The sequence below is a fragment of the Mycteria americana genome, chromosome 16, assembly GCF_035582795.1.
Source record: "Mycteria americana isolate JAX WOST 10 ecotype Jacksonville Zoo and Gardens chromosome 16, USCA_MyAme_1.0, whole genome shotgun sequence".
NCBI lineage: Eukaryota > Metazoa > Chordata > Aves > Ciconiiformes > Ciconiidae > Mycteria > Mycteria americana.
In genome coordinates this window covers 495,376-512,102 of record NC_134380.1, presented here as the reverse complement: position 1 = coordinate 512,102, position 16,727 = coordinate 495,376, and the positions used below count along the sequence as shown (strand labels likewise).

The window sequence follows — 16,727 nt, the reverse complement described above, 5'->3', positions numbered from 1 at the left end:
GATTGTTTCAGTACTGTGATGCCTTGGAAGTATACACCTGAGTTGTTCAATTCTGTCCCTTTATCTTTTTTAGTACCAGGAGCAGGAGTTCAGAATTCTTTTTTTTTTTTTTTGCTAGCCTGTATACTACCTTGCCTGGAGAAGAACATTCTGTTTATGCTAGTTCCTGCCTACATTATTTCTGCCTGTGTTATTTCCAGATGCTCTTGAATTATCCACATCAGTCCTTCTGACTGTAGCAACCAATAGCATCTATTTGCGTTGAAGAATTTTTACTAGATATTGCTAAAAATGTAAAACAAAACTGAGCATAAAGCAGTTTTCTGAAATATTTCTACTAGACAAACCCCTAACTAAATGACTGGTACATATTGGTACACATTATTTGTCTTTTAATGATTCATAACCAATATTACTCTATATAATATGTTAAAGCTAAAAGGCACTTTGTAATTGAAATTCTTTAAAATGTTATATCAAGTACTTACTTACCTAGATAATACTATGCTATTAATTATTACCTTCAATATACATTACATTCCTTTATTAACTAATTTTGCCACAGATCTAAAAAGATGTTTTATATTTGGTTCATATGATAAACAGGTTTGGCTTTAGATAGGTGATGACTGACCCTCACAATTTGTTCCAGTGCTTGGTGTAGACAGAAACGAGTTGAACTTTCCCTGCTTGGTATTAAAACAGGGAAAACAGAAGGGTGCCAAGAATACCTCCACTTAGAAATTATGTGTGAGAGCCAATCTGCTTAACTTACAGATCTTACTTGTGTCTAAATTTTTAGATGTCTAATGAAACAATCTAAGTGGACAGGCATCCCGTTTAAGGGGGATGTCTTCCAAGATAATACATCTCTGTCGACATAAGGAACTTTCCTTATTAGTACTTCTTCAGTGGATACTTAAAATTGAGGCAGAAGTTAAGTGCCTGACATTGATTAGTCCTCTTCCTCCTTTTAGTCGTTAAGCATCACCACTTTCTGGATAAATACAAATTATAAATGCATAGGCTCTCTGAAACTTTTCTGAATTCCTCCAGAGCAACTCCAGCCATGAGTTCAGATGCAGAGATGGCAATCTTTGGAGAAGCTGCTCCCTATTTACGGAAGCCTGAGAAGGAGAGAATTGAAGCCCAGAATCGCCCATTTGACGCTAAGGCAGCCTGTTTTGTAGTGGATGAAAAGCAAATGTATGTGAAAGGTACCATACAGAGTAGAGAAGGTGGCAAAGTCACAGTTAAAACATATGATGACACAGTAAGTGATACCAACTGTTACTCATACATGATCATCCAGTTCAGGCAGTTCCCTGGCTTAGATTTCTTCTCCTGTTGTTCCCTTCTGGTTTTGTTAGACTGTGACCGTAAAGGATGATGAAGTCTTTCCCATGAATCCTCCAAAATTTGATAAAATCGAGGACATGGCCATGATGACCCACCTCCACGAACCCGCTGTGCTGTACAACCTCAAAGAGCGTTATGCAGCCTGGATGATCTACGTAAGTACCAGCAGCAGTCTTCCTTTGGGCAGCTGGGAGGAACTGCTCTGCCAGGCTAAGTGGAAGCCAACGTGCTGTCTCCCTTCCTCGCAGACCTACTCGGGTCTCTTCTGCGTCACTGTCAACCCCTACAAGTGGCTGCCGGTGTACAACCCAGAGGTCGTGGCTGGCTACCGAGGCAAGAAGCGCCAGGAGGCCCCTCCACACATCTTCTCCATCTCTGACAATGCCTATCAGTTCATGCTGACTGGTGAGTCATTTGGCAAGAATGGGAAACCCTGATATACACAGGGCTGGCTGCTTGGTCAAGGAACACTTGACAGTTCAGGCATCTCAGATGATGTTCTACTCAGTGCCTGATGGCAACATCTCCCATAGTCCTATGGCACAACTCAAGGTTAGACTGCCTGTGGCATCTTAACGACCTCTGTGCTGTCAGATAATGAAGGAAAGGCAGTAGCTAGCTATATGGCTTTGTGCCCACTCTCCTAGTAAGGAATTTACAGAAACAGTAAGGAAGGAACACAGCAGAGAATCTGATTCCGATGAAACAATATTTAAGCCAAGGTCTACAAATGGTAAGTGGGAAGCCTTATAAAGAACCACCACTTAGAGTTAGATTTTGGGCTGCTCCATCCCTCTGTGCACAAACAAATCCACATGCAGACTAATACAGAATTTACCTTATCTGGTTACAAAGTGATAATACAGTTACAATATGGTTCTTTCCCTGGAAGTCAGTTAGTTATGTCTGAGGAACAGAAGCCCTCCACATCTCATTTGAACAGCTCTTTCTGTGACTTTATTTTCAGATCGTAACAATCAGTCAATCCTTATCACGTGAGTATATTTTGGTATGTGTGACAAAGCTGACAGAGAAGTAAAAATGTTTCCTGTTTCCTGTAACAATTAATATTTTCATTTCAACAGTGGAGAATCTGGTGCAGGGAAGACTGTGAATACAAAGCGCGTCATCCAGTACTTTGCAACAATTGCAGTTACTGGTGAGAAGAAGAAAGACCAACAGCCTGGCAAAATGCAGGTATGTCATCGGCTCCCCCTTCTAATGTTTGCCAAAGACTGTGTCTGCAGAGCAGAAACTATCACTGCATATATTGGGTTGCAGGACTATCAAAAGGCAGAAAGCGTAGCGCAACTGAGGAGACAGTCAGGATGCACAGTCCAAGCACACCTACGCTTGTTTACCCCTGCTACCTGGTCTCCATCCCTCTGAACACTAGTGCAACTCTACTTAAAGAAACATTTTCTTAATGTAGGAAAGGCCCAAGACTCAGTTTCTCTCCAGTTTCCATTTACACAGGGGAAGTCTTCACCAGGGAGAGGAAGATAATATAAGACAGCAGTTTTCTCTGTGCTGTCTGTCTATGTATCTATCCATTAGTATTCTACGAGATCGGCCACATCCACATCACTTGAGTGGCTGCAAGTGTAAAGAGAGCAGTCAGTTCCCTCTGGCACGTGATTTGCCATTCCTGTTCATTGGTTCATTCCTATTGACAGGGGGAGTGCAGGAACTCTGAACTCCAGAGTGGTTGTACTGAAGCTGAGTTTCCACGGGCTTGTTCTCCTGCCTGTGGTCAATGTAACAGCCCTGAGGGGCAGCATAAGAAAAGGGACAGATTTGAGACAGCTGGGACCGCTTGCCTGACAGTTAGAAAGTAACCTCAGAAAGGATCCTTCCAGGGAAGAAAGCACATGCTCTGATGCCCCTTTCTGCTGAGCAGCCCAGCTGCTGCAATCTGAGCCCACTGGTGCATTTGCAAGGCGTGGGCTTCATTCCCTAGCACAGAGCAAGCAACAAACATCCTTGTGGCACAAGTTTGTGTCACCACAGCCTGTGAGATGGTATGTATATCAAAGCGGGTGACACGTGTCAGCATGTTATTTGAGTACCCAAGGGCACAGCAGAACCTAAGGAGATTCCAAGGCTGAATATTCTTTTTGCACTCAGAGGCAGGTGTCTGTGATTGATGGGTTGTTATGGCCAAGGCAAGTTCATCACAAGCACTCTTTCCATCAGCCGCATTTCAGAATCTCCTGGGCTCAGCTTTCACCAGCTGCTCACTATGCCGGGACTGATCTCAGAAAAACTTTGAGACAGCTGAGAGATGTACTGACCGTATTTGATATGAGGAAAATCACCTGGCTCTCAAATGGACAACAACCTGTTCTGCCCTCTTCCAAGTTTATGCACAGAATACTCTATTTTTTTAGTATTCACAATCTCTGTAACAGTAGTATGTGTCTCTTGATAAGAACATTAAGTAAAACACTCAGGTTATAGTTCTCCCTACCCCAGCATCCTATCTCAGATGCAGGCTGAAATCAGATGCCAGGCAAGAGTACATGAATAAGGGAAGCATGTAACAGCATTTCCCCGGAATACTGTCTCAGCCTGCAGTACTTTGTCACCCAGTCTGTAAACAGGACTCCAGAATGAACTTGTGTAAAGAACTGACATGTCTTCTTCCATGCTGTTCTCCATGCACAATGCTCCCTTGTGAGTTCCCTGGTCACAGCTGTGCACTAAAAAGAGGTTTGGTGTTGGTGTAGTCAGCTGCACTGACACACACATCTCTTCTCTTAAACGAGGAAGTTCATTTAGAAAGCTGAAAGATACATGTGAGAGGGAATTACTCTAGGGATTTGGGATTTTTTTATTAAAGAAAAAAATTATATAGAGCTTCGTATGCTACTGTGTTGCCTTAATTTTATAGGGTCCACCTTCATGGTGGACTAATAAAAACTAATTTAAACCCCTTGTGCCATCTGCAGACAGTGTTGGGAATGGCACTCCCTCTCCATTGCAAGATGTTAAAGGCTGCACTGAACACCACGTACAAAGATGCAGCAACTTGAGCTGTGCCACTAATCTTTCAGCTGGATAAAAACTGGGGTTTTTTTCTCATTCTTTGTTTTCTATCTCTGTCTTGGAAATCATCCCTCGCAATGCTTTCATGCCCTGACTACATAGGGATCAATCATGACTTTGCTAGAAGCCTTGAGAAAAGCTTTGTTCTATCATTCCAAAAAAGCACACGGTGATTCTGCCTCCTGGACCATATTGAACAGAAAACGGGAGATGTAATGTCACAGAAGCTTTTTTCCTCCCATATTTTTGCAGTTAACAACAGTGATACAATACAATATCAAAACTTCACATGTTGATCATTCCTTCTGCAGTCATGCAGCAAAAAAAAAGAGTTTCTGTTCTCTGCTTTTTTAAGTTTGGTATTTGAGTCTCAGGCTTTGTTCGTGTCCCACTCTTCTTTTCAAAGCATGTCCCCATTTCTGCATTCTGAAGGCTGCTGGTTGTTTGAATGCAATTGCAAAACTTTACATTCTCCCTTGCTAGGTGCTTCCTTTTAAAGGCTGTACCTCTCTCTGTGTGTCCTGGGCTCAAGTAACCTCCAGAAAAAAAACCAGAATTTTCACATTTTCTTTAGCTGTCATGGCCTTTGTGAATGGGAATGTGGAAGCACCTCTCTCATACAGATTTCAAAGTCCCTGAGCTCCACTGGAGTGACTCTGTATATGATACTAAATATATGATAGCAGGTACAAGAAGGAAACAAAATACAGATCCGTCTTTCAGCACTCTTCCCTTTGAAACCAATGGCAATATTCATGAGCGATAGATGATGAGTGTTTAAAAACTCTGCTAAATTTTAGGTTAAAATCACATATGAAGTGTAAAAATGATCTGTTTGTACTATATCCTTTGCAATATTTGTTATTAACCTGTAGTGACGTTTGATAAGAAGCTTTTTCTCCTGTAACTAGGGAACTCTGGAGGATCAGATCATCCAGGCCAACCCGCTGCTGGAGGCCTTTGGCAATGCCAAGACTGTGAGGAACGACAACTCCTCACGCTTTGTGAGTTCATTTCAGATTTGTTGGAATGCAGACATCTAATACATGTCTCATTCATTGATCGCTGTAACCAATGGGTTGATCTGTACTGCTTGATAGGGAAAATTCATCCGGATTCACTTTGGAACAACTGGCAAGCTGGCCTCTGCAGATATCGAAACCTGTGAGTTGGAGCAACTCAGTGCATGCAGAATTTGTGCATTTATGATTTCAAGTTTACCAGGAGTCTAACAGCATCTCTCTTTTCGTTAGATCTTCTGGAGAAATCCAGAGTGACTTTCCAGCTGGCCAGTGAAAGGAGCTATCATATTTTTTACCAGATAATGTCCAACAAGAAGCCAGAGCTCATTGGTGAGTGTCAGCAGTGCTGGGCTTGGCTCAGCGAGTGCTTTCTCCTTCCACTGTGACCTGCCCTGGTGCCACCAAAAGTGCCCTGTGTACCTGCAGATCTCCTCCTTATCTCCACCAACCCCTACGACTTCCCCTACGTGAGCCAAGGAGAAGTCACTGTTGCCAGTATCGACGACAGCGAGGAGCTGCTGGCGACCGATGTGAGTGCCGCGGAGCACACGTGGGGCGGCTCCACCGCCAGACCGGCTGCAGCCGCGGAAGCCCGGCCGGGGCCGCCAAGCGCCGGGCTCTGCCGCCCCGCAGCGGCCGCGGGGCCCGGCCGGTGCTGCACACGCTCGGTGCGGGCGGGGAGGCAGGGGGAGAAATCCCACCTTCCCATCGCAGCACAAGTGCCTGTTAACAGCACCTTGTGCTTCAGCCCTTGTGCTTCCCTGACCTTCCCCGACTGCCTGGTGTCTCTGCAGAGCGCCGTGGACATCCTGGGCTTCAGCCCGGATGAGAAGGTGGGGATGTACAAGCTGACGGGGGCTGTCATGCATTATGGGAACATGAAGTTCAAGCAGAAACAGCGGGAGGAGCAGGCGGAGCCGGACAGCACAGAAGGTAACGTCGACTGCATAGTTTGCTTGTGAACTGCACCAGGAGACAAGCTAGCAACCCCGTCCCATAAAGTGCCCAACACTTTGAGAATTATTTTCCCTTCCAGAAACTAAGTTCTGGAAGTTTCACAAAGTCAATGATTTAATTTATGCTCCGCAAGGGAACAAGAGAGACATAAAGATGAAGCATTGCTGCAGCCCTCCAGGCATGGAACAGGAGTGTGCTGCAGCTGAGACATTGCCTGTGTTGGGGGAAAAACATTCTCCGTGGGACTGGAGAGGAGCTTCTCTTGACAATAGGTGCATTTGACTTGCACCGAAATTAGGCTCCTTGTAACAGAAACATCCTAGAGGACCAGGACACCTTTCTTTGTCTCTTTTGAACTCGTTTTCCATCTCTGATCCTAGTGGCTGACAAAGCTGCTTACCTGATGGGTCTGAATTCTGCTGATTTGCTCAAGGCTTTATGCTATCCGAGGGTGAAAGTCGGGAATGAATATGTAACTAAAGGACAAAACGTCCAACAGGTACCTAGACAACTGATCAGCTTTTCATTTTGTTCAGACAGTTCTTTCAACTTTAAGGCTAACTCAACTGTCATTACTGCCATGGCTGTGTTTCTTACAGGTATACAATTCAGTGGGTGCATTGGCTAAATCAGTCTATGAGAAGATGTTCCTATGGATGGTTATTCGAATCAACCAACAGCTGGACACAAAGCAGCCCAGACAGCATTTCATTGGTGTCCTGGACATTGCTGGCTTTGAAATTTTTGATGTGAGTTACAGTAGGTATGCTTGCCCATTGATGACTTTCCCAAACTAACTGGCATTTTTTTATATTTTGAATTTGTAGTTCAACAGCCTGGAGCAGCTGTGCATCAACTTCACCAATGAGAAACTGCAACAGTTTTTCAACCACCACATGTTCGTGCTGGAGCAGGAGGAGTACAAGAAGGAGGGAATTGAATGGGAGTTCATTGACTTTGGGATGGACCTGGCTGCCTGCATTGAGCTCATTGAGAAGGTAGAGGAAATATTTTCACTTTTAGGAGAGCATATTTCTTTCATGGTCATTTATTTTAGTCCAGTCATTCTTAATAAATTGACACATTACTGTTGAATGACCCTCTCACATAAGAAGAGGCAGTTTATAAAACCAAAGCTTTTGGAATGACAGGCTGCCTCTGCACAAGCAATGATTTCCTGAACATGGCTGGGGTGGAAGGGAGAGGGGGTACATGATGTTAATTTGGTGCCTTTAACGAGACTGCCTTTGATGGTAAGGTGAACCTCAAGTCTTACTCCTTGCAGTAATGGGTAGAATTAAGTTCTTGGTTCTAGCAACACAACTCTTTCTGGCCCCTCTGTTGCTGCCCACTGCTACTGCACTGGGGATCTCAATGGCAATTAACCCCTCACTGCTATGTTACAAGCCAGTGTCCAGTGGTTGTGCACAGCACTTAGACATCATGTGCAAATCCAATATGCACATACCCAAACATCTTCCTTCTCAGGAGCGTACAAGTATCTGCTCCCAACACTATCATTCGTGCCCAGTGCCCAGTGAGTGATCCAGCCACCCACATGCACGTTCACTGCTTAATATTCATACCCATGGGCTATGCCTTTGCACACGAGCCTCACATGTCTTCCTAACCTCCCACACTTCCCACCACAAGCAGCATCTACAGGCAGCGCTACCATTCACAGCTAGTGCCTGTTGCCTATTGCTATATTTAACACCCAAAATCGACACTTACTGTTCAGTGTCCATGCATTTTGTGTCCCATATCTACACAATGCAGAGTATTAGAGCCAGAGGAATCAGAACACCTATGCTGATCTAATGCTGTAGTCTCTTTTGCAATGACAGGAAAGTAGACACTTCTAGGATGCAAATAATTTCCTTATAAAGTATGTTCTGTTAGTGATTCTGTGAAATGTCTTTATAATGCTTCCATTATAGAAGAGCAATCTGGACAGCTAACTCAGATCTAGAGTCTGTTTTATAGACACCAGCATTCATTATATATGAATGCTAACTCCAGAGCTCTCACACAGCAGCCACACCTAGAGGGCAAAATCTTCATTCAAAGCATGACATTCCTGCCCAACATCCACCTCCTGTCATTGCTGCTGCTGCTCTGGAGGATCCCTGATTCTAGCTCTGGCAGCTATCTAGCTGAAATCAGATGTAAGCATCTAATGGCATCTTATTAATTTTTTTTAAAAAAAAGGTTCGTACAAAGAAGGAACTCCTAGAATTCTCTCTAGGCCAATGAAGTGTAGGTTACATCAGTGCCTCCAGCAAAATCAGAAGATGTGCTTATCTGCACTATCAGAAGATACCTAATGTAGCTCAGATGAATGCAGCTCTGATATCACTGAGAATGGGCCTACATCTCTGTATTGAAATACTTTCAAATTTAAATACAATTCGGAGACAAACTAAAAGTCTATGGGTGTTCTAAAGCGCCAGGTTATTGCCATTTACACTCCATGTAAGGTGAGGAAAATCTGATCCATCATGCACACTCACTGAAGAGAGAACAGGAGTTGTTAGATATTAGTTATCTATGCACATTCCTGAGGAGCCATCAAATTAAGTTCACGCTGACAATTGCAACTTGATGGCTTGCAACAGACATACACAACAGCAGCAGTCCCACAAAGAGGATGCTGAAACCTGCTTCCTAACGATGTAGGGTAAAGATGATTGAGACAATTGATTATAATATGTATATATATGTATATATAGCCTTTCATTCAAAGATGCATGTAAACAGTATTGTCGAGTTGCCATGTTCATGGGTAGTAGGTTGAGCAACACAGACTAATTATAGTTTGCCTGATTACTATATTAACTAGTGATGTATCAAGAACTTGTGCAGTACAAATTACAGTCACTGAAACAAGCCATAAATCATATGCACCGTGACATTTTATTTACTTTTCCTCTCCCTACTACTTACTTTCTTCATGTATTGATATTTCTCCCAGCCTATGGGTATATTCTCCATCCTGGAAGAGGAGTGCATGTTCCCCAAGGCAACTGACACCTCTTTCAAGAACAAGCTCTATGACCAACATCTGGGCAAGTCCAACAACTTCCAGAAGCCCAAGCCTGTCAAAGGCAAGGCTGAGGCCCACTTCTCCCTGGTGCACTATGCTGGCACAGTGGACTACAACATCTCTGGCTGGCTTGACAAGAACAAAGATCCCTTGAATGAAACTGTTGTGGGGCTGTACCAGAAATCATCCTTGAAGCTGCTGTCTTTCCTTTTCTCTAACTATGCTGGTGCAGAAACAAGTAAGTGCTTTTTCAGTGATGATTGATAAGGCAAGAATCAATTAAAGTCTACTTCTGCTTCTCCTCTCTGTGGTCTACTCTAGACTCTCTATCATCCCCTAATGTGACCTTGTTCTTGTGTGCACCCAAATATGCCAAAACAAGGATACCAACGTGCAGAACTGCTGAAAACACCACATTCATGTGGTGCAGAGAAGTAAAACTCAGCAAGTCCAAAACAAAGTGACAGGAGGTGTATGTTTCCTGACTTACTGTGTTGTGAATCATGTGCATGCTTACTCATCCCCTAGACAGGTGCCAAATATACGTGCAACGTGCAAGCACTTTATAGTCTTCAGAGACAGAGTTTTGTTTCTTGAGGTGAACTGAAAGAACTAAAAGGAGACCATGGAACTATTTCATATCCAGCTGAGCAGTCCTGGTGTTGCAAGGGAAAATGAGAGAGACAGAGAATATAATTTAGAAGTCCTCTAAGGGCATCAGAGAGCGGTCCAATCTCTTGCCCTTTTTTGTGGCTGAAGACCATCAAGTTGGACAGTCAATAGGTCTGCCTTACCAAAAATGGCCACACAGATTTCTACAAAAACAACCAATATTCTGGCAGCCTGGATGCTGGGCAAAAAGAAGATGCAGTACACGGTAGTAGTCAACTCAGCTATCAGGCATATGGACAGCAGGGTTTGAGGCTCAAGGGAGTACTGCATGGGGACTTTCCTGCTGTTCAGTTTGGCTGACATAACAATGTGTCTGAGCAAGCTCCTAGGAAATACTGGGCATGACTCAGCTATGGTCCTTGCAGGTATCATCAATGTAAGGAAGGCAAGAAAAGGTTGTGGGGATAAAATTTTGGATAAGGGTTCAAGTTCAGAGCATAAAGACTCCATTTAGTCTCGATTTAATTGCCTTTAACAGTGCAACGAATATGAAAAGGCACTGAGCTGCTTGGACTTGTATTCCTGAGACTATAATTTGATTCCTGCCTTGGGGCTGCCATAACTCAGAATAGATCCCTATTCTTCACCTGGAACATTGGATTAGGAGATTTTTCTAAAGATGACTTCACTGCACTAATAAATGAATGTCCACTGCTGAGCCACATTCTTGTGGCCTTTCACCTAATTAAAAAAAAAATAAAAAAATGAGGGTATATCTATAAGTAAAAGCAATGTGACTAGTAGCACAGAGTACACTGTTATGAAACTTATGTCAGGCCATAGTGTTCCATACCACCAAAGAAATATACATTATGATGCAATGTAAATCATGCATCTGAGACCAAATATACCATACACTGATCAACAACCAGCTGGCAGCAGTTCACTAAAACTCTCATGCAGCAATGGGTCAGTACTTAAAATTAAAAATTAATTATTTTATTGGCCCATGACCAAAGAAAGGAAGGTGAGGCCTACAAAACATACTGCTTACTCTAACCATTCACCTCCTATCTACTTCTTCCAAGGTGATAGCGGTGGTGGCAAGAAAGGTGCTAAGAAGAAGGGAGGCTCTTTCCAGACGGTGTCTGCTGTGTTCAGGGTATGTGAATTTCCTTTTAAATGAGCCATGCTTCCACAAAAATGATCTGAGGACTGGAACACCTCTCCTACGAAGAAATGCTGAGAGAGTTGGGGTTGTTCAGCCTGAGGAAGAGAAGGTTCCACAGACACCTTATTGTGACCTTTCAATATATAAAGGGGGCTTATCAGAAAGACAGAGCAAGACTTTTTACCAGGGCCTGTAGTGACAGGACAAGGGGCAACGGTTTTAAACTGAAACAGGGTAGGTTTAGATTGGACATAAGGAAAAAAATTTTTACAATGAGGGTGCTGAGACAGTGGAACAAGTTGCCCAGAGAAGTTATGGATGCCCCATCACTGGAAGTGTTCAAGGTCAGGTTGGATGGGGCTTGGAGCAACCTGATCTAGTGAAAAATGTCCTTGCCCATGGCAGGGGTGTTGGACTCAGTGATCTTCAAAGGCCCCTTCCAAGCCAAACCATTCTGTGATTCTATAACTCCTTGACATTTGAATAAGAATGCAAAAGCTTTGTAGCTCAAAGCTCAAATCCATGTTTTGTTCTGTCACAGGAAAATCTAAACAAGTTGATGACTAACCTGAGAAGTACCCATCCTCACTTTGTGCGTTGCCTGATTCCTAATGAGACCAAGACACCCGGTAAGTCCGTTATTATAATTTGAAGACATGGGACTGATGGGAATTGGCCTGCTTAGCTTCCACACCAACTTCTTCCAGAACAGCTCCCTTTGCATGTGAAGTTGTTGTGGGGGTTGGCCTGTGGAACAGTGCCCAAGTAAACCTTCTTGTATTGTTTACCATGACTGTAAAATTTTGAGCATTATACGGGCCACAGCACTTACCCATCTTTTCTTAATGCGTGTACAGAGCTGAAGATTATAAAGATGGGATTGATTACAGCTGATGAAATTGTCTGTTGTGGGTAACAGCATAGCAGATCCCTAACAAATGCCTAGTTTTAAGGACCACTGTGTCATTCAGAACTGTTGGGTTCACCAGTTTCTAAATATTCAGTGTTAGGATCTGATTCACTGAGCTGGAGGACTGTCAAAGAAATCATATATCATTTGTAGCATCCCATGTACAAGCTGCTGGGTGCTGCTAGCACTTGGAAAGCATTTTGATATAAAGTTACTTTTTTTCCTGTATTTAATTAAATATTAAACTCTCACAAAGACTTTAGTATCCGAGAACAGTCAAGTTTGAGAGTATTTTCATGTTCATTTTCATTTTCAATTTAATTTCATTAAATTAAAGTACTTGGGGAGAGACTTGCCTGTGTGAGTTTTAGGAGTCTAATCATTATGAGGTCTGGTACTCGTAGAATGATAAGGTAGATACTGGTAGAATGTAATGGATGCAACAGGAGTACCAGGAAACGGGAGGTTAGAATCTGTTTAATCTGCTCAGGAAACAAAAGACCAATTTCAGAACGTTTCTTACCTTCTTGTTTATGTCTCTCTATGTAACCCTGAAGACAACAAGCAGGATTTAGGCAACACAAATATGTATGACATTCACATTTCAGCTATTCATCTAAACTCCTTTTATATTCAGTGGAGAGAAGCTGGCATTTTGAGGTATGACTCATCTGGCCCCTTTTATACATCTATCTAAGGATGAGATGAATCACATCCTAGAAGAAACTGTTTCACTCCACTGACTATAAATGAAACGCAAATGGAAATGTCCACACTTCATAGCCTAAGGTGAAGAAAGAGGAATCCCACTGGGGTCTTGACAGTCAAGGAGGTATAAGGGGTGAATTAAGGAAACCTACTAAAATAGAAAAGCATATTTGAATGAATGATTTTGCCAGATATGACTGTCATTTTAATGTTCAGTTGGTTGTTTTGGCAGAGGTGACTCAGAGGGAATCTTGACTTTTGCCTTTTAAGAAAAAGAAAAGTAGTACTGTGTGAGCAAAATTAAGGATGGTGAAGTGAAGGAAGAGAAACTGGACATCTGATTTTTAGCTGGTTTTAGGCTGCTTATGCTTGACTTTTCTAACAGTTCCTTTGGGTACATCTTTATTGATTACACTGAAAAGATAAATTTAAGGGTATGGACCATTCTGTACTAATTAATGTCTCTAGCAGCTGATGGAAATTTCTGCATGACAAAGTGATTCCAAGAGGGTTTTATTCTGCCAGTTGTACCTTTTTTGTAATACTTGGGAATAAGACTTAGAAATACAGTTGATTATTATATCCAACAGATATTTTAGGACGAGAAAAATAATTCTTCCAATTTTAATCAATTGTCCTCTACAGGCCGACTGAGAGCTTTAAGCAACCTGCTTATCCACTCCTGTGTTGGAATCTATCTAGCTGTCAAATCTAATCAAGTTTGAGTATAGCCAATACTTGTATGGCAGATCCTAGGTAAAATCTTACACAACGTGAAGAGCTGATTGTCTAGATGGTACTACGCTCTACATTGTGCCACCTCTACCTACATCCAATAAGGATGCTGGTCCTGTTGAAGATTTTTCAGCTGGTCTCCTAAAGCACTCTCCTGCCATTTTTGAATAATGTGGCCTTATGCCTTTTGGCCATTGGCGATTCACAAGCACTGCCAGCCCTAGCATTCTTAGTAAAGCTCAGCTCTCTGAAGCAGTTCTTTGCAACTTGTATGAATTGAAGGCATGTTCTGTCTTCACTTCCTGCATCTTTAATCAAGAACTGGTGAATTTTATCAAAAAAAAGGAGGTCAATCTGGAATGCTAATACATACAGAGATTCTTTGGAGGAAAAGGAGAGTCATGATGGATGTATTATTTTGTTTAAGGTGAAATGGACCATTACTTGGTGATGCATCAGCTGCGGTGCAATGGGGTTCTAGAAGGCATCCGAATTTGCAGGAAGGGGTTTCCAAGCAGAATCCTTTATGCGGACTTTAAGCAACGGTAGGTCTTCAGTTATTACTGCCTGTTACAATAAGGCCTCAGTAAACCAGCAACTCAGGTGACAAGTCTGGCGACATCATGGAGAGACACCCTCTCAATCAGACTAGATTAGTGGCATTTGAAGGAACCAAGTCATTAATACTGTCTTAGGTCACTCCAGTCTTTCCCTCTTTGATCAGACCAGAGATGTCTTAATTCATCAGAACCAGCGTCATTTCTAAACTGTAGCCAATGCCCGATGATTCAAAGAGATGCAAAATGCTTGTAGTGTAATGAATGAAGTGGTGTTATAGACTGCTCTTTGTAAGTCTCCCAGAGTACAGATACAAAACCAATACACGTCAGCCCAGCCTCCCTACAGTGCACTGACTAAGCATTCAAAAATCCAAGGCTTTGCCAGTGCTCTGTCACTGCCCTGCATCCTGTGCCTTGTTTTCCTCATCTTTAAAATGGAGACAATTAAACTGGTTCATGTGAGTTCAGTTGCTATAAAGTGCTGAATCAGAACACGCTGCTGTTATAATTAAATGTAACAGTAGCATCTTCCATGCTGAACTGGTGTGAAAAGGACCCAAGACCTCTCTGAAAATGCCCTGCAACCGGATGTTCAGTAAGGCATTAGCTGGTCTCAATTGTCAAATCATAATTTGATGTGACAGGTGAAGGAATCTATCCATCTGGCCATGGTCCAGAACCACAACATGCTTTATAGTTCAAAGGAAATGTGCTGAATTTCAGGAGGAACTACAATGGAAGCCTAAAATAGAAAATAAATTCACTGCACCATTATCACTGTCTTGATTTTACATATTCTCTTTCAAGGTAGACTTGAGAATAAGTGCTCCAGTGTACAGACACACATCCTCATTGATGTATCTGAAGAAACCCCTTTAGAAGGATTAGGTGGTCCTGTCCATGACACAGGATTACCTTAATCATTAAGTTATCTTGCAAAATGCTAAGACTGCTGTTAGCATTTACAGAATAATACCATGCCATTTTTAGTCCAAACTCAAGGATTCAGTGGTACAACTTGTAGAGACTGTGAGCTGTGCAAGGTCTGTAGTCCCTTTGGAATATAGCTGATTTTTGTTAGTAGTTTTAATTCATTTTCAACTTTAATTTGAGTAGTGTTCCTCTGATCAATGAAACAAGATGAGAAGAGGTTGACATGTTCTCACTATGTTCTTCCTAATTCCTGGACCTGCAAACACTCTTAAGTATGCACATTAATTTTTTATGTAACAACATACTCTGTTGTTACACAGCCAAGAGATTCCTTTGAAGAGTAGACATGTCCCCTTGTCATCACGTTCTGTTCAGCCAAGACTGTCTAGGTTTCAGATGGCATATTCAGCTGCTTTCAGATAGCTCAGCTTCCATATATTTATGATATACGATGGATTCTATTTTCCTCATCCTGTTTGCAACCAGTCCTTGCAACCTGTCTTACCACAGGTACAAGATTCTTAATGCCTCAGCCATTCCAGAAGGCCAATTCATTGACAGCAAAAAGGCTTCAGAAAAGCTTCTTTCCTCCATTGATGTTGACCACAACCAATACAGATTTGGCCACACCAAGGTAAAGTCCTTGTGGAAGAGTGGGTATAATTAACGACAAAAAATTTTGTTTGTTCAAAGTATTTCTTGCATATGAAATCAGCCTTCACGATGATTAGAAACAAAGTACACCACTAGCAAGAAGGAGTACAGAAAACTTGCCTGGTTCTCGGAGTACGTGTGAGGGGTAGCACTCTCAGCCCTAGGAACACCACACTACCAGAAGGACCCAGCGTGGCTGCAACTAGAACTAGTGCTGCCCCTTTCTCCTGCCAGTTGAACTCATTTATATCAGTGCATGTTAGACAGGCTCAGACAAGTTTGGACAGTCAGACTTTTCAGGGGATTTAGGCACACACACAAGTCTTGTCTTCCATATCCAAAGCAGCATTAGGTGGGACACTGATTCTCTGATCGGCACAACCAAGGCAGTACTATCTCTGGACAAAAACCCAATCAATCACCTACACTACTGAACAGACATCATCATGTATGCTTCTCAAGCCATTTCTAAGTCAGTTTACAGAGCAAATCTTGAGCCTGACATAGAAGGGTAGAGTACAGCAAAGAGACAGAGTAGGATATAGTACTAAGTTGAAAGTTAACTCTTTCTTTTAATAACTACTAATGAGCTAGATCTTCCATAACCTATGCTGGAGCAGGCATCAAATAACACTGTAATAATGTGATTAGATCATACATAGAGTGGCTTGCCATGAATCACAGGAACACTGAAGATATGAATACTGACACAAAATTTCTCTAGCTGTTAAACCTTTACTCTGCAGGCATTTTTCCAAAACTGCCTTGTACTACTGTGCATCAGCTGCCGATGGTTGTGTATCTGCCCAAGCCTCAAACTATTTGACCCTCTTTTATGTTCTAGGTGTTCTTCAAGGCAGGTCTCCTGGGACTCCTAGAAGAGATGAGAGATGAGAAGCTTGTGAGTCTCATCACTCATACACAAGCTATGTGCAGAGGGTACCTCATGAGAACTGAATTTAAAAAGATGAAGGAAAGAAGGTAATATAAGAAAATGCTAATAATCATACTG

General features: G+C 42.4%; 1 protein-coding gene across 1 annotated transcript in view; it reads left to right on the top strand.

Moving 5' to 3' along the window:
* Positions 1–1,069: 1,069 nt before the first annotated feature.
* Positions 1,070–16,727, top strand: part of LOC142417957 (myosin heavy chain, skeletal muscle, adult-like) — a 34,637-nt gene continuing 18,979 nt past the window's right edge. The window contains exons 1-19 of the mRNA XM_075519171.1: positions 1,070–1,273; positions 1,371–1,514; positions 1,608–1,764; positions 2,327–2,354; positions 2,445–2,556; positions 5,319–5,411; positions 5,508–5,571; positions 5,661–5,759; positions 5,856–5,959; positions 6,224–6,362; positions 6,767–6,885; positions 6,986–7,135; positions 7,214–7,384; positions 9,361–9,670; positions 11,133–11,206; positions 11,757–11,844; positions 13,996–14,113; positions 15,572–15,695; positions 16,560–16,696. Of these exons, the coding sequence (XP_075375286.1) occupies positions 1,070–1,273; positions 1,371–1,514; positions 1,608–1,764; positions 2,327–2,354; positions 2,445–2,556; positions 5,319–5,411; positions 5,508–5,571; positions 5,661–5,759; positions 5,856–5,959; positions 6,224–6,362; positions 6,767–6,885; positions 6,986–7,135; positions 7,214–7,384; positions 9,361–9,670; positions 11,133–11,206; positions 11,757–11,844; positions 13,996–14,113; positions 15,572–15,695; positions 16,560–16,696 (2,435 nt within the window). The remainder of the gene's footprint in view (positions 1,274–1,370; positions 1,515–1,607; positions 1,765–2,326; positions 2,355–2,444; positions 2,557–5,318; positions 5,412–5,507; positions 5,572–5,660; positions 5,760–5,855; positions 5,960–6,223; positions 6,363–6,766; positions 6,886–6,985; positions 7,136–7,213; positions 7,385–9,360; positions 9,671–11,132; positions 11,207–11,756; positions 11,845–13,995; positions 14,114–15,571; positions 15,696–16,559; positions 16,697–16,727) is intronic.